The following is a 21,045-nucleotide window of genomic DNA, read 5'->3' as shown; positions in this document are numbered from 1 at the left end:
AGTAACAGATCTCTCACGAAACGATATCTGGTCTGGTTACTGTTCTCTGAAACATGTAATTCAAAGCCAGATGAAAGAAAGTGAAAAATGTGATGTCATGCTTGCATTAACTGCAGTTCAGACAGAGTTCAGCATATTTGCTAAATACTGTCTTGAGTTGTTGTGGACCCCAACGAACAGTGTAGATAGCGAGTGTGTGTTGTCTCATTCCAACACAGTGGTTACAGACAATTTGAAAAAAAAGCAATGCCGAAGTACTGACAGTGCTTTCATTTGAACTATGAATTTGTATTGTGTGTGAACCAAGGGCAGTAATTGCACTTCATAAACTTGGAATCGTTAAAATTAATAATACCATGCGATTATTTTAACTTTGTAAAACTGAGCTCGATAGCTGCAGTCGTTTAAGTGTGGCCAGTATCCAGTATTCGGGAGAAAGCGGGTTCGAATCCCAATGTCTGCAGCCCTGAAGATGGTTTTCTGTGGCTTCCCATTTTCACACCAGGCAAATGCTGGGGCTGTACCTTAATTAAGGCCACGGCTGTTTCCTTTCCACTCCTAGACCTTTCCTGTCCCATCGTCGCCATAAGACTTATCTGTATTGGTGTAAAAAAAAAAAATACTGTATATTTGATGTTCCAGGTTGTGAAAGGGTTAGGTCTAATGAATAAAAGAAAGATCCTTAGAAAAGAAGGTAAAATATGGTATTGAAACAAAAATGATCACTTGTGAGGAAGTAATAAATGTCCTTCACTTGCCTAGATCTTGCAAAAGAAGATTAAAAACAATCCAGTCCAAAAAGTATGCAAAACAATGAATGGAATTCTGAGGAATAAAACCATTGAAAAAGCTAGTTCAGTTCCAAGAAGTGTTGTTAATTCCCTCCTAACTTCATGACAGTAAAACTAGGATGCTCGCACCCACAGATTCTACCTCTTTATTAACTGCAGATTTGGCATACATGATGTTTATTATTTAATATTTATTAAGCTCAGTGTGCATATATATAATGCGAAATCTACACAGGCATTACATACTTCATGTAATATCCATAGACATATAGCAGATCATGTACATCATTCACAATTCTTTCACCAGTCTTTAGGAAATGCACTGAGAGATTGTGTTCTGTTGGATATGTAGGTGCCGTTAGGTGCATGAATGTGGACTGTCTGGACTTAACGTGTGAAAAGTGGTGTTATGGTGGTATACATGATACCAGTGAAGGTTGAACAACAAAACTTGATCAGTTCCAGATACAGTAATACTATAGTCTCTGATAACTGTAAAAGTAGTTAATGAGATGTAAAACCATCTAACATAATTATAGATACAGTAGAGCATCGATTATCCGAGACAGTTGGGATGTAAAACCAGCTAATATAATTAGAGATACAGTAGAGCATCGATTATCCGAAACAATTGGGGACTGGGGGTGTTTGGATAAATGATTTTTGGATAACCGAATATTTACAAAAAAATTGATGTTAAACACAAAACTGTATGTATATTTTGTATCACACGTCTTACAATAATAACCTTGTATAAAGTAATTTATTAAAGTAGACCTAAAATTTAGGAAAAAGAAGGCTAAAATTTTCATTTGCTTCAGAGCTGAGACTAACTTTTTTGCTGTTAAATTTTCAAACATTTTAAAGACAGCAATTGGACAGCATCACATTCTTCTTGTTCTAACCTTCACACAGCTATCTCAAGGCAGTGTAAAGCTTCTTTGCTGGATGGCAATCTTCCATCTTCTTTGCCAAGTACACTAAAATTTTGTAATGGCATCACTGTTCTTTTTAATGTCTGATATTATTGCATTTCCAACTCCATATTCCCAAGCTAAGCTTGAACCACTAACAACATTCTTCAACTGCTGTATTATTTTAACTTTAAACAACAAGAACGTGTTTGCATTTAGTCTCAGTTACGAATGGCACAACAACTTATGGAACTTTCTACATGGTGCACAAATTTGAACTTGCTGACTGCAACGGTTTCAGTTGATTGGTATTCGGCTAATCAATGCTCTGCCGGGCTGAGTGGCTCAGATGGTTGAGGCGCTGGCCTTCGGACCCCAGTGTGGCAGGTTCGATCATGGCTCATTCCAGTGGTATTTGAAGATGCTCAAATACGTCAGTCTCATGTCAGAAGATTTACTGGCACGTAAAAGAACTCCTGCGGGACTAAATTCCGGCACCTCGGCACCACCAAAAACTGTGAAGGTAGTTAGTGGGATGTAAAGCAAATAACATTATTATTATTATTAATCAATGCTCTGCTGTAATACTGTTGAAAAGAAGTTAACAGGTACTCTTGCAACAACTCTCAGTAATGATTCTCACTTAGTTTACATAATTGTATTGGAGAGTAACAAACAAGTCATACAAAGAGAGAGAGGAACAGGAAATGGAAAAAAAAAAAAAAAAATGTTTATTGACAGCATAAAACCATGTTAGAATTGCTGATATGTAACTAAGAAATTTTTACATAAGGCATAAAGGAGAAGTTGGTAATGTAAATATAAAATTAATAGCCTATAGCAATCAAGAAAATGCAGAGATCGTCGCAGAGACATTCAGCAAACTTTTAAATTGTGATGACCCACTGGAAACGTTGGAAGTAAATAGTGTCACACCCATTTTAACCACCCCAAATCTAACAGATCCTTCAACTATCAATGAGGTAGAATTCGCAATTAAGGAACTAACAAATTATAAGGCATGTGTTGAAGATCTAGTCTTTGCAGAAATCTGGAAAAATGCAGGGAAACCAGCAATCATAAATCTACATCAGCATCTAGTAAAAATGTGGATCACAGAGAAAATCCCAGAACATTGGACCTCAGATGTAATCCATCCATTATTCAAAAAAGGAGATAAAACTAATCCAGACAATTACAGAGGAATAACCCTTTTGGGCTGCACTTACAAAATGTTCTCCCGCATAATTTACAATAAGATAAAAAACATTCTGGAATCGCAACTTGGGGAATACCAAGGAGGATTTCACCCATACAGAAGTTGCCCAGACCACATTCTCAGCCTGAAACTAATAATGGAATATTTACAAATACAGAAGTAAACAGCTGTTCATTTCACTCATGATTTCAAAAAGGCTTATGGTAGTATACACAGCCCCATTCTTTTAAAAATCCTCAGATCATATGGCCTCCATCCTAAATTAACAACAATTATTGAACTAACTTTAACCAACACAATATCGAAGGTAAATTTCAGGGGAGAAATGTCAAGTGCTTTTACAATAAATACAGGCCTCAGAGATAGAATACGAAATGAGGAAATAAGGAGAAGCGTGGGAGTGTGTAAACTTCAAGAAGAGATTGATATAGTGTACCTTACTGGGTCGATAACAAATAAATGAATAAATATACAAAAGATGGGTCACAGCGTGAGAAGGCACAAATTACCAAAATTTCCTGCCCTCTTTTGACCTGGCTAGTTCAGCGGCAGAGCCCACAGAACTTTTGTTTACTAGATCTCAAAATACACCAAATCAAATCTTAAAGATGTAAGTAGGACAGGAGTTGTTTTTCTGTGAGTGGATGAGGATAAGAGTTTACATAAAACCAAACTTTAGTGATCAGAACATAAAAATTGGATGAATAAGAATGAAAAATCCCATAACTCGGTATAGATATATTACAAGTATATCATCATTGGCCATGAAGTGGCAGCAAAACAAAATAATTACTTCAGAGACCGTGGGGACATTACACAAACACTGCATCGTACATATTGATAAGTTTGAACAGATTCGACTATAATTGTTGTACTTAAAATGTCCTGATTGATGAGATAAGGAACAGAACACTTTGCACATAAAGAAACTAAAATTTATATAATTCCCATGAAACTGGGATACATAACATGAATTAATTATAGGACTTTCTGATACCCCCAAAAGGCACTGAATTTATCATGAGCCCGTACTCATAGTCAAGCACGAGAATAGAGCTTGAAACCACTAGAATGTATACGTGCTACCCCTCTAACAATGCACAATCAAATGACAAACAATAATACCAATAAAAAAGACACAAAAATATCAAAGAACAAATCACAAAATACCATCTGATCTGAAATAAACACATGCAAAGAAATACACTAGTCTTGCGGGCTTGGTGAAGTAGTCGCCTTTCTCCCGGGTCGTCTCACTGGGCGATGGCATCGACCTTCCCTTGTTAAAAGGAGGTGGGCAAGGTCGTCTCTCCCTCGTAGTTATAAACAAAACATTACGTCAGCAGACACACAACTACACGGCTCAGCCTCTCACATCTGGGTTTCAACACGTGGCAAATGGGTCCCTTTTAACTAGTATTCCAATGCAGCTCTCTCATGCTAAAAAATACTGTTCAAACTTATCTGTAACATGGTGTCCTCACGACTCCTCCATGCCGGACTCTGGTATATTGGGTTTAGCCCAACATCTTGCTGTCATTGTCCTGGGTAGCTGGTCCTTGGCTCAGTTCCTGGATTTGGTCAGTCGCGATGCAGTCTGCTTGAGTGCTGAGTGTTGGACGGTCTCATGCTAACAGCTCTTGTCGTAGTTTCCTGTATCGCGATATCTGCAGTTTTCTACACACAGATAAAATGCCAGTTAGTGCACTCCAATCACTCCTATTTCTGCCTGCTACAGGTTAGGGATGAAAAAATGGCCTAACAGTTACTTGACCAATTCTACATCGTGCTACCACAAACGAACTCTGGAGTATAGTTTATTAATTATACACTTTCTCTATCAGGTACTGACTATCTCTCCAGGCTACAGTTATTAACATTGTTCGATACTACATATTCTGAAACTTTGTGTGCTTTATCAGAGTTCAAGACGCAGCCTCCTTCACGTCCGACTTCCACAGCAAGAAAGAATAAATGACCCCCTTTCCACTTAGCGCTGCCCCTTTTTTTAAGTTTGGACAGTGACGCCACACAAGGGTAACCCGCAAGATACAACACAATATTCCTTTGTGCAGATGAGAGCTTAGTTCCCACACCCGTTCCAATCAAGTTATATAAAGAAAGGCGATGAATTTTAACACATCCAATCAGTCCAGAGCACTCAGTAAATTATGACAAAATTTTCTGTCATTTTGGTTTCTTTGAATTGAACTGTTAGGAGTAGTTATCATCCTAATTTCATAACTTGTCAGTCCTGCTTTCTGCTGTGTTTCTTATCAGCGTGGTGCATGTGAATCCCCTAACAACATTCGAGTCGCTCTATCCTTTACTCTAGGTTTTCTTGCTCTCTCGCACATCTTGCCACACCCGTGCTGGCTTGCTCTGCCCCCCTCATGCTCCAAGCTACTCTTCGCGCCATTCCAGTTTAGACTCCCTGGCACAGCGTTCCTGATGCGTTAAATATTATATTCTCTGATTATGAATGATATGGTTCAATAGCAAAGCTAAAATGGTTTGGACACATGATGAGAATGCCAGAGAGAGAGAATACCAAAAAGAACATTCATGAATACAGAGACTGCAGAGAGGCCTAGGGGACGGCCTAGAGTGAGATGGAGGAACTCCGTTGTGGACTGTATTGCAAATAGAGGAGTCGATAGCAATAAAGTACTAGAAGAGGAATGGTGGAAAGATCGAGTAAGGTGGAGGGCTTTGGTACACTACCCTACCCAGAGAGAATCTGGAAAAGGGAATGGATGAAAAAGAAGAAGAATACAGGCCTCAGAGAAGGTGATGGATTATCCTACATCATAAAAATTTGGCAATAAGAAAACCCACCTAAAATCAAAATTGGAGCAAAACCCTCAATAAGGACAAACTGCCTAGGATTTGCAGATGATTTAGCTGTCTTTGCCCTTGATATGGAAGAAGTCCATGCTCAGATCACCAGTTTCCAGAAAATTGCATTAAAAATAGGATTACAAATATCCTTTAAGAAAACTGAGATCATGCCAATGAAACCCCTTGACATAAACGAAGTTATCATAAATGATAAAAAAATTAACATAGTCTTACAATTTAAATACCTTGGAGAAATCATTATGCACAACTTAAGCAAGAAGGCAACATGGATAAACAGAACTAACGAGAAAAAAAGCACATTTTCTAACCTGGTCAACTTATAAACAAAAAACACTAAGATCCAACACTGCAAACTGTAACTTTGCCCAAAGCTACTTACACTAGCAAAACGTTGTTCCAAATTAAAAATGAAGAAAGAACTGATCAGCTCCTCAAAACTGGAAAAAGATTTATCAGAATTTGCATAAATAAAAAGTACAAGGTTGAAGGAGTCTGGAGAATCCTCCCCAATGAAACTGCCTATCAAGATATTGCCCCAGTTACCAGCATGACGAAGAAGAAAATAATCTTTTATTTCTTTTGCATCTTACGATTACCAGAAAACAGGATTTTACAACAAGTTATGAGAAATCTGGGAAAGAAGACAGGAGGGCATTGGATCAAAGAAATTCAAGAGGATCTCAAAACAGTTGGACTCGAAATTACAGGTGCAGAGAACAAGAATAAAATGACCACCCTTCTTAAGAATTTTCAACTGAATTGATGCACAGAAGGTCTGTAGAGATTTCAGATGAATTAAGAACACTATGATCAGAATGAATGAAGAAGTACTGGGCAGATAAGAAGAAGCAAACGGTACAACCTTCAAAGAAAAAGTGTACATGGAAGACTCAAGCGGTCCAATGTGTCCAATAAAGTTAATAATAATAATTATAGGACATATAGGCTAGGTTACCTAGTGATTATGATCTTTGTACATTTAAAATTTTCTAGCATTTTTCATACGGTGAGAGTATGAACAGTCAAATATATCTATATCCAGCTTATTCACATTTCTCATCATTCTTTGCAACGGACTATGGAAAGCATAGTTGGTTCTGTGCCAGTTTCTTACGAAAGACTGATTTAATCTTGTGTACGTAGGAGGAACATAAATGTTCACTTTTCCCAATAATTCGGAACAATTTATATGAGAGTAGAGTAATTTATAAATTAAACTAATATCCAAGTTCTCATGTCTCTCCTGAAGAGATTGTAATTCCAGATAGTTTTCCAACTTTTTATATTCTATGCAGTCGTATGGGATACCAATTCTGTAAGAATAAATACGTAAAAATTTATGTTGGACAGACTATCCTAGATATGGAAACAGTATGGTTGGATTCCATATTTGAGTGCAATATTCTAATAATAGACTACGTGTTTAAAAGTGAGCAAATTGGAAAACTCTAGAATACCTGTTATGCAGCCAAGTCTTTGCAAGGAATTTTTTACAGATCTGTTCAATGTGATCACTGAAGTTAATATATTTGCAAATAGTACACCTAAGTCATTTATTTGTTCAACAGTAATTTTGGAATTTAATTTATAATCAAAGAGGATATTACATTTCTTTTTAGAAAAATAGGCTATTTTACACTTTTTGGTATTGAGCTTTAAATAATTACTTAAACAATAAACTGGAAGTTGATTTAAGTCTTTTTGTAATCTAAGGCAATCACTATGTGAATTTATTCTTGTTAAGAATTTTACATAGTCTGCAAACATTAGGAATTTGCAAAATAATGCCTTTATATCATTAATATATCGAAAACATCAATGGAGCAAGGTGAGTACTTTGTGGGACACTGCTAGTGGCATTATAAGGGATAGAAAGGTGATTGTTTATCTTAACTCTGACATATTAGGAGCACAATAACAGATCAGTGTTGGAAGAGGGTGTAATACAGTAGAAGGAAAGCACAAAATGATGTACAGAAGAATAGGGATTGATGAGGAGAATGCCATTCTATTTGATGATATGGAGATTGTCCTGGTACTTTTGTGTTTCCTTTCTATTGCCCCCTCTTTTCCGACTGACCTGTCCTTGTGTTCATTGTATTGTTTTCCTTTTCATGTTCTTTCCCTCTTTATTTGACTTGAGAATTGTATTGTATGGATATTTCATTGAATATTTCTTACCATGATAGGACGTAAAAGTGCCTGCACTATGTCAAATTCTATGGTGTAACAAACTTGTCCTGTAATTGTGTTGGATTGTTCAAAATCCACAGTTCTAACCCTTCAGGCAAGTAACTCAATGTTGAAAATATCCTAGGGATATGAGCTACGAATTTTAGGTCAATAAAATGGAAGAAATTATGAGAATATATTATTTATTCCTAATAATAACAATCCTTTTCTTAATTATTGTTTTCCGGCTGATTAGGTTGGTAGTATGCCTTTTTCTACCACTACAAGCACTAATGCGAGTCATTTAATTGTTTCACTTAAGCACCACTATAAGTGAATGCAAGTTTCACTTAAGCCTGTATAACTACATTCGATGTGGATATTTTAATTAAAAAATTCACAAAATGCCTGAGGGTATTGAACCAAGGAACACACTGCAGAAAGAATTATGTAAATAATTTAATTTGGCTAGGATTTGAATAAAAAAAAGAAAATGAGTAAAGAAACAAGCAATTTTAGGCTGTTTTTCCTGAATGTCTAAGTGATTCTCGAAGAAAACAAAAAAAATTTAGTTTGAGAGAGCAATCCAAGACTCACAATTTGAAACCTTTCCGGGCCCTTTAGCCCTTCAACTTTCAGCACAATTGAGGAAGTTGCTTAATTTTATGTTTTTTGTAGTATGGGGACCCCTACTTTGTCTCCTAAGACATGTTTTTCAACATTAAAAATGTTAGTGTATTAGAGCGGTGTTTTAATTTCTACTTAAAAAGATCCAGTTTTCGTGCTCTTAGTATAGTGGAAACTAACTTTGCAAATTAAATTGACTGTACACTTATGATTAGGCTGTCTGTGGTTTTCTTGGAAAATAATCCTGGAAACCAAAGGACAGTCCTTTTAAATGTAAATAATGCTGCAGAATCAATGAGGATGATTCTGTTTGGTCTTGTAGGTAACAGTTCCACCTTACGTCAGAAAAGGTCGTAATGTCCGAGTGGATGTTACAGCCACTACCCTATCTGTATCCATCTTGGAGGAGAACAGCAGTGACCAGTGGCGCAGTCTTGTCTATGGTGAATTATGTCACAGAACTAACAAGGACGATTCTGTATGGAGCCTAGTTCCTGGACAGTATGTACAGGTAAGTTATTTACATACTGCTATTAGTTGATGAAGGTGAAAACCTCTACTCTTAAGTTAGAATTGAGATGATGGTTGCCTGTTCGTACTTCACCACCACAGAAGTTTAGAAATCTGTTCTATGTAACAAAGTCTGGTACTTAATAGACAGTTTGGAACATTGGTAACAGGCTAGAACTAGAACAGATTTCAGTCTATTAAGAATAGGAAAGAAAATTGAAACTCCCTCCTTTACATTATTCTTTCAAATAATTGAGCAGCAAGCAAGTTTGTATTTTTGTGTGACTATTAATATCTAATCTTAGCTGCTGTGCCTCCAGCTTGATGTGAATACCAAACCGTAATGTAGTGAAGTTTAATTTGTAAAAAATTCCAGAGATATTGGTCACAGTTCAGTACAGAAAGCATACGGTTCTTCACAAACTCCTCTTCAGAAAATGGTTTGTCTTTCATGGTTAATAAATGTGCAACTCTATAACTAGCATGAACTGCAGCTATATTTTCCTTGATATGTTTGTGAACATTCTTTCATGGCTAATGAATGTGCAACTCTGTAACTAGCATGAACTGCAGCCATATTTTCCTTGATATGTTTGTGAACATTTGTTTTTAATCAATGAGATGTTTAATTAAACTTGAAATATTTTCCTTCCGTAATACCCAGTACTCCATTATATGTATTTGTGCTTTTAGTCAGAATGACACCTGGTGTTTTTGTATTGTTTAAAAATTGAAATATTTTCTTTACATATCAGGTACATCACTTCCACTGTTCTTAGTACAAGAATAATCATCAGCCCTTTTCTCTTTCAAAACACAGTACTCGCTGCCCACTTCTCTATGTTTGAAAAGGGACTTTTTCACAAACAAATATCAGTAGTTAGAAAGAACTTTAGTTCACAGTAAACCACAATCAACCTCCCAAAATACTTTCTAGGTGTAAGCTATCAATTCTCTGCTGATGTCCCAAAATAGCTGAATCTAATCCAGAGTGGAATGATGCCAACCTTTTAATGTTTGAGCAAGCACTGCAGCCTGCAATTCAAAGAAACAATGTGGGAAAATGTAATTCTTACCTGCTTTTAAAGTAGGAATATGCACCCTAGAACTGGAAACATCATGTCAAGAAGAAAACTACAAATAATTCAGAGATTTTTAATAGATTTATCTCCTTTCTCTTAATAAAAATGAAGTTCTGGTGCACTGGGTTTATCAGTCACTACAAAAATCATACACTGAAACTGACCATTATCAAACCTTGGCCTGGAGACCACATAAAATGTCTTCCCAGCCTGCAGGCCATATGTTGAGTACTCCTGTTATAGACATTTCATATGGAACAAGTGCACTGAACTGTCGATCATTATGTCCAAAGTCTCTAGAATGAAACTATATTATATGTTGCCATGTCAAGAAAATAAGGTGAAATACTTTACTTTTCACAGAGAACTTTGCTCTGTGCCTTCAGATGAAAATCCCAACTGTTCACGAGAAAGGCTTCTCAAACAGTGAGATTTGAATTTAGACGTTATAATAGAAGTGGAAGCGGTACATTAATTCGTCACCAGATGGCTTACTGGACACGGTTCAGCGCTAGCGTTCAAAATGGAAACTGACGAAACCAACAGAATCAGTCTGAGAGGAAGTCACATAACATAACAGGTGTACACATATATGGAAGTATGACATTGACACAAGCCTGGAATGAAACATCTGGCGATGAGGAACGTACGAATTTGGAAAACACCGAAACAAAATAATAATAGTGAAGGAACAGGGAGAGGAACTACCTATGTAAATCCTTAATGGCTGGCAACAATGTATTATAATTGATTAAGTGATTGATAGTTCCCTTCATTATTATTATTTCGTTTCGGTGTTTTCCAAATTCGTACGTTGCTTTTCACCAGATATTTCATTCCACACTTGTGTCATGTCATACTTCCATATGTGTGTACACCTGTTATGTTATGCGATTCCCTCTCAGACTGATTCTGATGGTTCCATCAGCTTCCATTTTAAACGCTAGAGCTGTACTGCGTCCGATGATTCATCTGGTGACGAAAGAATGTACCACTTCCACTTCTATTATAATGTCTAAATTCAAACCTCATTTTTTTGAAAAGCCTTTCTTATGAACAGTCGAGGTTTTCTTCTGGAGACTCAGAACAAATTTCGCTGCAAAACGTAAAGAATCTCACCTTATTTTCTTGACATGGCATAAGCCCAAAAGCCTATATCATGTCAATAAACTTTATTATAATTTTAATTTATAGTAGCAATCTGAAATGACAGTTGACTAGCATTGTACAAAAGATTTCTCAGAACGAAACTCCTTTCTGTGATATCTCCAGCTACCTACTCCTCATGTTTAATTTATTCCTTACCACATCTCCTGAAACTTTCTACCATATTTCCTGCTTGATGCCAACCTTTCTGTGTGTGTTTGTCCACCCTTTACTGAAGTCTTTCTGCCGTATTTTTATAAATGACCTTCATTTAACAATCCATATTGCATTGTGAATGTAAATGACTGACTTTTCATCCTTTTTTGCATTGTATGATTACACTTGAAAATTTAATTTTTCTAGTTACATCTAGAGAAGACCGGTGATAGATGGTGGGATGCCCTCTTTGTATCAGAACCAAAAATTGACTTGAAAAATATTGATGCATCGCGTCCAATGGATGACCTTTCCCAAGAAGAACAAATGAAAATTCAGGAGTTGATGTGGAATCATGAAAGGAAACAGAAAGGGCTTCCAACATCTGATGAAATGGTATGTTATATTTCATTAGTTAATATGTTGTCTAATTCGGTCACTGTGAAAATCATGCACTGAAACTTAAGATAATTATCAAACCTCGGCCTGACGACCACATAAAATGCCTTTTCAGCCTTTGGGCCATATGTTGAGGACCCTAATTCTTAACTACTCACCCACTAATGAACAATTGAATTGGCGATAGCTGGCTAGTAGTGTGCAGAACTCCCTTTTGTCTTGATGACTGCGACAGCACTGCGTGGCATCAACTTCCCAGGACACCGGAAGTGCTGGGAAGCCATGCTGATCCGCGATTGCTGCACATCCTCCCATAATCCTCAAATATTTGTTGGAGCAGGGTCCAGGGCATGCACATCCCTCTCCACAGCTTCCCAGATGTGCTGAATGGATTGAGATCCAGGCTCCTCAGGAGCCAGGCAAGCATCTTCGCGTCCAAGGAGTGCTCATCAAGCCATTCAGCCACAATTTTGGAGCAATGGCCTGAAGCATTGTCTTACTGCACGTACAGGTCATATGCAGTGTGTTGGAGGCACTCATATGTCCATGTTACATATGTCCTTTGACCGTTCAGTGGTGGTGTTCTTTTGCTCTTGGCCATTACTAGGCTATCACAAGAAAAACCTGAGGCACACCAGTCAACTTCACACAATTATGTTCCAAATCCATACCCATCACTATACCATTCAATTAACTTCTAATTTCTGGCTGAAATGCAAAAAGAAAGCATGAACAGGCTCACTGGGTTAATTAGCAAAATTAAACTTTCTTGAGGCTTCAGTTTTCCACTGAAGGTGCAGTTTGCCCCGAAGTTTGGGAATTCAAGGTCTTTTCCCTTTATTGCACAATTTTACCCAACCTGCCTCCTGTAGCGAGGAATCTTACTTGTGTTGGAAAATACATTCCTTTCACAAGGGATAACAAATTATTTCAGGGCTAGAAAAAATCTCATCATATTAAGCAGTAATAGCAAAAATTTGTCACATGATAGGTGAGGTAATTTTATATAGACCTAATATGATGGGAATCAGGATTTCGAATTTACAATGTACTAAGTGGGAAAACATGTTAATGAGGAACACACTAACACGTTTTCACTGTAATTGACAGAAATGCTGCGTTTCATTCATCTTGCTTAATTGTTTTAGAATTTAAAAAAATTAGCCAAGCAGTACATTTTATATAAAAAAATGATTTTGATAAAAGATTACTTGCTAGCTACAAGAAGTGAATGTATCACATTTCAATATTAACTGCACATAAAATCTTTCAAAATCCCCATTTATGTCCAGAGATACAGTCTGAATGCAACGCCTTTTGGCAGTGCATGCTAAATGACAATGAAGGGTTTACATTTGCTGCATGACAACATTTCTGTGATTATTTTCCCTCTTTACATAAAATTGTGCTTGTTTCTTGTTCTTGAGTCGAGCACGTTCTGCTGTACTGTATGTCAGCTGCTCTCTCCAAAGAAAATATTTTAAAACTATCTGTGGAGAATTCTAATGAACAAATTAGGAAGCTCAAGGTTCCTCCTCCTCCTCGAAACCGGTACTGTAGATATTTATATAAATAAATTTGTATTGATAAGGTGGAACCTTTCTCGTCTATAACTTATATACTGTAGATACGCTAATTTAAAAATTTCATCCCCTTTCTTGGTTCCCCTTAACTGGATTTTCTGAAAAAATATTTATATTTCTTTACTTTTACAGGAATTTCCAAATACCAGTTTTCAAATCTGTAATATGTTATGTGTCTGAGATAATTTTCAGATATAGTCTTTTTAAAAATTTACCCCATTTTTTAACTCCTGGTCACCCCTATTCTTCGGATTATGCAAAAACGCCAAAATATGTGTGTCTTTATTTGCAAAGGAGATTCCAAATTTCAATTTTCCTGTCTGTAACACCTTCAGTTTTTGAGATATAAGTCTACACATAAAAGGTGTTCAACCAGTTTTCCCCCTTTTTTTCACCTCCCTTAATGAGGTTTTCCGAAAACAAAAAAAATATGTGTTTCTTAATTTTTAAAGGAGATTCCAAATACCGATTTTTAAGTCTGTAAACTTTTAAGTTTTTGAGATATAGATATTCTCATTTTAAAAATTCACCCCCCCCCCCCCCCCCCCTTATCACCCCCTTAGTGACGGAATATCCAAAAATCCTCTCTTAGCGAGCAACTACATATCAATATGAATGTATTTCCAAAATTTCATTTCTTTATGTCCAGTAGTTTGGGCTCGGCGATGATGAATCAGTCGGTCAGTCAGGACAAGTTATTTTATATATGTAGATGAGAAGTGCAACATTATGTTGCATGTAGATCTACTTTGTTTAGCTTCTTTGAACTTTGATATTAAATAGAAATTAATGTTATATGTGTAATTCTAAGTCCATGTATTTACGCGAATAATCCCCGCACCCTAACTTTAGGTAGGCTTATTTTGAAGAAAAAAAAAAAGCCAACATTGACGCAAAAAAAAAAAACGCATCCCAATTTCGTGGCTCAATTTTTCACGAATAATCCCCGCCACCGTATTTACGCGAATAATACCCGCCAACGAATAATCCCGCACCCTAAATTTAGAAAGGCTGATTTTGAAAGAAAATGCCAACATTGATGCAAATAAAACCTGCACCCCAATTTCGTGCCTCAAATTAAAAAAAAGAAATGTGCGGGTATTATTCGCATAAATACGGTAATTCCAATTTCAATAAAAATACAGTGGAACCTTGGATTGCGAGCATAATTCGTTCCGGCTACATGCTTGTAATCCAAAGCGCTCGTATATCAAAGCAAGTTTCCCATAAGAAACAATTCAAACGCGGATGATTCGTCCACAACTCAAAAATATTTATTCGCATACCATTTCTAAAACAAAATATAACGTAAAATAAATTAAAGTGCACTTTTCCTTACAATAAAATCATTGTTGGTGTGAGGGAGACTAGAGATGACATGAGAAGAGTTACTGTGTAGCATGAATTTCACTAACGGAATCACTGCTATCTGCTGGCTCACTGGAATATTTTCCTTTTCATGCAACTTTAATGAGGAACCTGTCCAATGACTGTTGCTTTTGTCTCTTTTGATGATTTCACGAAAATGTGACATTGCATTGTCATTGAACTGATTCATCGCTCGCACTGCTACAGCCTTATTCGGGTGGTGTTTTTCTGCAAAATTTTGCACCATTTCCCACATTTTGCACTTCTCCCAAATCTCAGTTGAAGTGAGAGATTCCATTGACTTTTCCTCCTTCTCTTCTCCAGACGAGATCTCCATAACCTCCTCCTATTTTTTGCGATGCAGGTCCATCTGTTCATTAGTGGTCAGTTCTTGGCTATGTTCTTTCACCAGCTCTTGATGTGCACGTCATTCACCTCCAGGCCCATAGTCTTTCCTAAGGACACAATTTCATTGACAATCAGCTGCTTATTGTCGCCAACAATCCCCTCAAAGTCACGTCCAAGAACACAGTCAGGCCACAGCTTTCCCCAAGCGGAAGTGAGAGTTCTCTTTGTGACTCCATCCCAGGCTTTATTAATGATGTTCAGGCAGTTCACGATGGGGAAATGATTTCTTCCAAACTTTCGGAGGGTAAGGTTTGTTCCTTCGGTCACTTCGAAGCATCGCTGAAATAGTGCTTTGCTGTATAGCTTTTTGAAGTTCGAAATGACTTGTTAATCCATAGGCTGGAGTAGTGGAGCAGTGTTGGGGGGAAGGAACTTAACCTTAACGAACTTGAATTCCTCCAGTGTCATCCTGAAGGCCTGGAGGATGAGCAGGAGTATTGTCCGTAACCAGCAAGACTTTGAGCGGCAGATTATTTTCTGAAAGGTATTTCTTCAGTACAGGACCAAAGATCTCGTTCATCCATTCAACATACGAACAGGGGAGGGGAAATCGTAGGGACATGTGATGCTCGTATTGCGGATCCTCACTCGCTTATAAGTTACAATTTATTTTAAATGTTTGCTCATCTTGCAAAACACTCGTAGACCAAGTTACTCGCATTCCGAGGTTTCACTATAACTAAATATATATGTACATATTTCAATAATTATTAGTACATTTAAATCCGTTCCTGCTAATTACCATTCCAAACGTCCATTCTCCTTTGTACTTCCTTTTCTCCCTTTCCTGAAATCACCACATCATCTGCAAATACCAAAGCATTTACTTCATCACTACTGATCCTCTGTTTTACACGTTTTATGATTTCATCCATCAATATAATAAACCATAATGGTGACAGTGCACTTCCTTGCTTGAGACCCTTTTTTTGTATAAAATGTTTGAGTCACCACTCCCCACTTGTACATTGCTTTTACTCACATGATACAACATTTTTATCTTGTTAATTAATGCTTTTGGTACATTCCTTTCCAGTAGGCATTCCCATACATGTTTTCTCTTGACTGTATCATAAGCTTTTTCCAAATCCAAAAATACGAAGATGATTTCCTTGTTCCTTTCCAGATGTTTTTCCATTATCGTTTGCACTGTAAATATCAGGTCCATTGTTGATCTATTTGGTCTAAAGCCATATTGTTCTTCCTCTAATTGTGTTTCTATTATATCCCTCAGTCTTTTGTATATGATTTTCTCCATTATTTTTAGTTTCCGTGGTTTCCCATTTTCACACTAGGCAAATGCTGGGGCTGTGCCTTAATTAAGGCCACGGCCGCTTCATTCCTACTCCTAGCCCTTTCCTGTCCCATCGTCGCTATAAGACCTATCTGTGTCAGTGCGACGTAAAGCAACTAGCATTATTTTTAGCCCATTCCTATTTCCTGTTTTGAACAATGGTACAATGCTTCCTTGTTGCCAATCTGAGGACTACGTAGCTCGATAGCTGCAGTCGCTCAAGTGCGGCCAGTATCCAGTATTCGGGAGATAGTAGGTTCGAACCCCACTATCGGCAGCTCTGTAAATGGTTTTCCATGGTTTCCCATTTTCACACCAGGCATATGCTGGGGATGTACCTTAATTAACGCCATGGCCGCTTCCTTTCCACTCCTAGCCCTTCCCTGTCCCATCGTCGCCATAAGACCTATCTGTGTCGGTGTGACGTAAAGCAACTAGCAAAAAAAAAAATAATAATAATAATCTGAGGACTCAGGTTCATTTCCCAGCCAGGTCCAGGATTATTATCTGGATCTGAAGGCTAGTTCTAGGTCCACTCAGCCTATGTGATTACAATTGAGAAGCTATCTGACAGTGAGGTAAGGACCCCAATCTAGAAAGCCAAGCAACGGCTGAGAGGATTAATTACACTGACCATGCGTCACCCCACAACCTGCAGGCCATTAGCTGAGCAGCAGTCCCTTGGCAGGTACGACCCATGAGGGCTGTTACATCATGGGGATTGTTTGTTTTAAAAAAGAAACAGATTTTATGTATATATTTTAAAAAAATAATATATTAAAAACAGCTTGGGCAAATCCATCCGTCCATTCTACTGGACTGATTTGCTTCATTTCTGTTTTATTATCTCTGGAATTACCTGCCGGTGAATCATGAGACATTGATAGGTCTCTAAGTTCAGCCAGCTTTGAGTAATCATAAAATCAAATTATTAAATGATCATTCCATTAATTGCAGGCAAAGGCTTACCGTAACCTGCAATACATTCTTACTTAGCAGGTTGCTAAGCAACCAACACTTTCATTAATATTCTGATATATATGATTTTCATCCTTAATAATATCATTGCATGCAGCCATGTTTGATTACTACCTGTACAGCCTTCTTCTGGTGATGGAAGAATACTATTGTCTGCTAGATATTCTTTGGTTCTCTGACCTTTCCAAGCTTCTAAATATACTCAACAGATGGTAGAATGTTCCTGATAACCTATATGCTACTAAGACAAAACGGTCTACATACATACAGACTGGAAGATATCAAGTCGACTAGCCTTCTGTATGACCATTTATAAAATGCAGGGACAAACTCTTGAGAAAGTGGGTAGTCTACTTACCCGAACCAGTATTCAGCCACGGCCAATTGTATGTTGCACTATCTCGGGCAAGGTCTTTTGTAAATGTTAAGATCCAGATACGGCCAAATGGTCGAAGCACAGAGAATATTGTATGGAAAGAAGTGTTAAAAACTACTGTATATTACAGGTATTAAATGTTCATAAAACTATTGAAAAAGGCTGGCAAAACAACATGACTGCAACAAGCATATCAAGACGAGTTATCTGACCTATTTATAAGGAATGCTGCAGAGTAGCACGGGTCCACTAGTTTTATTTTATTGTAGGTATATACATACTAAACTACATAAAAGGAAACATATACACAGTACAAGAAAAAATGGCATACAGTAAGTGGCAATAAGGAATATATCTTCTTTCCATAGGTTACACATGTCAGCAGGGCCATCTTCATCTCTTTCTAAAAGCCACTGTTCACTATCCCATATTTTTGCTCTCCAGTCATATTTATCTGAGTATTTATCTGAGTATATCTGTTTGTTAGATCATTAGCCCAGAGGCTGGTTGGATCCTCGAAATAGCACCACCAAAGGCTATGCAGTTGGAAACCACCCAAATCAATGGCAGCACCAAAATGAGGCTACTAGGCAAGATGAGGAGTGAGGTAGTTTGCCATTGCTTTCCTCTCTGGGCCAGACATTGCTATTGTAGCACAACTAACCCTGTGAGCAACACCTTTCATAACACTCAGGTTGTGCTCCGAATGTCATTATTCATCACGACCCATAACCCAGTAGCTTCCATATTGTCACAGCCATGGATGAGATTGGGACTTGGGTGGAAGCTACACTTTACTCTGGCCTGTGCCAGAATGCTAAAGTACTGTATTCATCAAGAAATGACAGCAGGCACAAGTAAAAGAAATCTAGAAATCGAGAAAATCAATAATACAGTTTTCTATGTAGTTTTTTCAGTGTATGTCATAATTTCAATGTAGAAGTGTTCAATATTTATGGTAGAATAACAATTCTCAGGGTGCACAGAAGATTTCAGATACATATCAAAATATGTGTATTAAAACATTCACACAATTAAGAATGTGTAAACCGAAGTCGATAGCTGCAGTCGCTTAAGTGCAGCCAATATCCAGTATTCGGGACATAGTGGGTTCGAACCCCACTGTCGGCAGCCCTGAAGGTGGTTTTCCATGGTTTCCCATTTTCACAACAAGCAGATGCTGAGGCTGTATCTTAATTAAGGCCACGGACGCTTCCTTCCCACTCCTAGCTCCTAGCCCTTTCCTGTCCCATCGTAGCCATAAGACCTATCTGTGTCGGTGCGATGTAAAGCAACTTGCAAAAAAAAAAAATGTAAAAGAATTTACCTTGTTTTATAATCATTATAATTACTCATGTGAGGTCTTCAAAGCCTCATCACTGCTCTGCACAGAGAACTTTACTTGGCATTAATAAGCCAGCTACTAAACTGAGTTTGCCTCCCCTCTGGTTGAAGTTGTTGAATGATCAAGGTCACATATGGTCAGTACAAATATTCATACTAATTTAAAATGAGAGTGAAGCATCGAAAACCCCGCATGAGTATTAAAGTTTAAAACAATAACCACCATCACCATTTCCTCCCCAACTTAAATTTTTTTTAGCTGCCCTCTTTTCCCCATACCAAGGACCTAAGAACTAAGAATCCATTACTCGGTTATCAGTCCAGATAAAATTATAGATGGGAAGATGCATTTTTCTTTTGTGTTTATGTGTATGGTAGATTCTTTTTTCAAATACTGATATTATTGTGGTTTATTCACATTAGGACATGCAGAAGATTATGAAAGAAGCCTGGGATAAGGAAGGATCTCCTTTTCTTGGTAAACCATATGATCCTAATATGGTAAAATACGTGACGTCCCCTGGTAACTTTTAATATGGTAACTAATATCTCCCATCAATCATTTCTTTTGTAAATTTTTAGTTATTTTCGTATGTCATCATCTCCTCTTAGAATTTATTTTAAGAACATGACCTATGTGATGCTACAGTATTAAATAATGACTTGTTTATTTATGATTTTAATAAGGTATCTCTAAACATTGTGGATGTTAAATTACATTGATTTTGAAATGGAAAATGTTACTTTGTGTTGTATATACTGTAGTTGTCTAAGTAATTAAGTGCTCAAAAGTATTATAAAGACTTCCCATAATAAATCTTTATGATACTTTGAAGCAGGTTGATACCGGTGGCAGTTTTAGGTGTCTAAAACTCTGTTTGGAAGCAGATATACGTTTGATTAAAAAACTGCACAATCTCCACAGCACATTTTGGATCCAACTAAATGCAATAGTTTGGAAAACACAGTTACAGGTTTAGAGAAAATGAATATTGAAACATAAAAAATACCTGAATATATTTTGAATAAACACTCGCCCTGTAATTATATCTGTCACTGTCCACCAGTGGTAAATAGTTCCACTATGGACTCAGGATTCTTCAAATGGTTTTTATTCTTTCCTCTTTGTATGAGTTTAAAAATATTGGCAGCTCCTTCTGTGGTTAAAAATGTGAACACTTGAACTGCCTAATTGATACTGTGAAGTAGGTTGTCAGTGACAGAAAGTACCAGAGACATATCAGCATTTCTACTTGTGAGAATAATTCAGGGTTTACCATTTGTAGTCTCCTCCCAGCCTTTCAAGTCTTGGGATGTTAATGTAATAATCCCTGTGTTTTTACTGGTGTGATGTTTCATTTTCGTACTGTTCTTAATCAGCAGCTATTGCAAGCTATTCATGGATTGCTGATAATCTGAAAGTCTATTATTATACAGCGGGGGGGGGGGGGGGGGGCAACTGCAAATTATTCTATGATTTTATTTGTTTGTACATAGACTTTTACCATTTTTTGAAACCATATTTTTAGCATTTAAATCTAGTAGAGTTTCTGCATCATATAAGATTAACTTTGTAGCACTCCCTTTTGTTTTTATAACAGACTCAGTACGTCTTGGCATACTTTTGATATTCTGTACCACCATGGTTATAATGGCTTTATCATGTTGCCTTACCTGCTGAAGATGATCTTTTATTTGGCTAACATTAGTGCAAACAGGGTCGCTGACTTTGCTTGTCATATTCCAAACTCCTGATCCTGTAATGATAAAGAGTGGGGGGGTCCTGCAGGGCTGTATTGTTGGACCTTTATGTTTT

General features: G+C 37.2%; 1 protein-coding gene across 1 annotated transcript in view; it reads left to right on the top strand.

Annotated features, from left to right (window-relative positions):
• LOC136875483 (nudC domain-containing protein 3) overlaps positions 1-20,665 on the top strand; it is a 56,182-nt gene extending 35,517 nt beyond the window's left edge. Inside the window, exons 5-7 of the mRNA XM_067149028.2 lie at positions 8,908-9,096; positions 11,687-11,875; positions 19,653-20,665. Coding sequence (XP_067005129.1) covers positions 8,908-9,096; positions 11,687-11,875; positions 19,653-19,763 — 489 coding nt within the window. The 3' untranslated portion in view covers positions 19,764-20,665. The remainder of the gene's footprint in view (positions 1-8,907; positions 9,097-11,686; positions 11,876-19,652) is intronic.
• The last annotated feature ends 380 nt before the right edge of the window (positions 20,666-21,045 follow it).

This window comes from Anabrus simplex, chromosome 6 (genome assembly GCF_040414725.1).
Source record: "Anabrus simplex isolate iqAnaSimp1 chromosome 6, ASM4041472v1, whole genome shotgun sequence".
In the NCBI taxonomy this organism is placed as follows: domain Eukaryota; kingdom Metazoa; phylum Arthropoda; class Insecta; order Orthoptera; family Tettigoniidae; genus Anabrus; species Anabrus simplex.
Note: the sequence above shows the minus strand (reverse complement) of the source record. Positions and strands in the feature narration are given on the sequence as shown.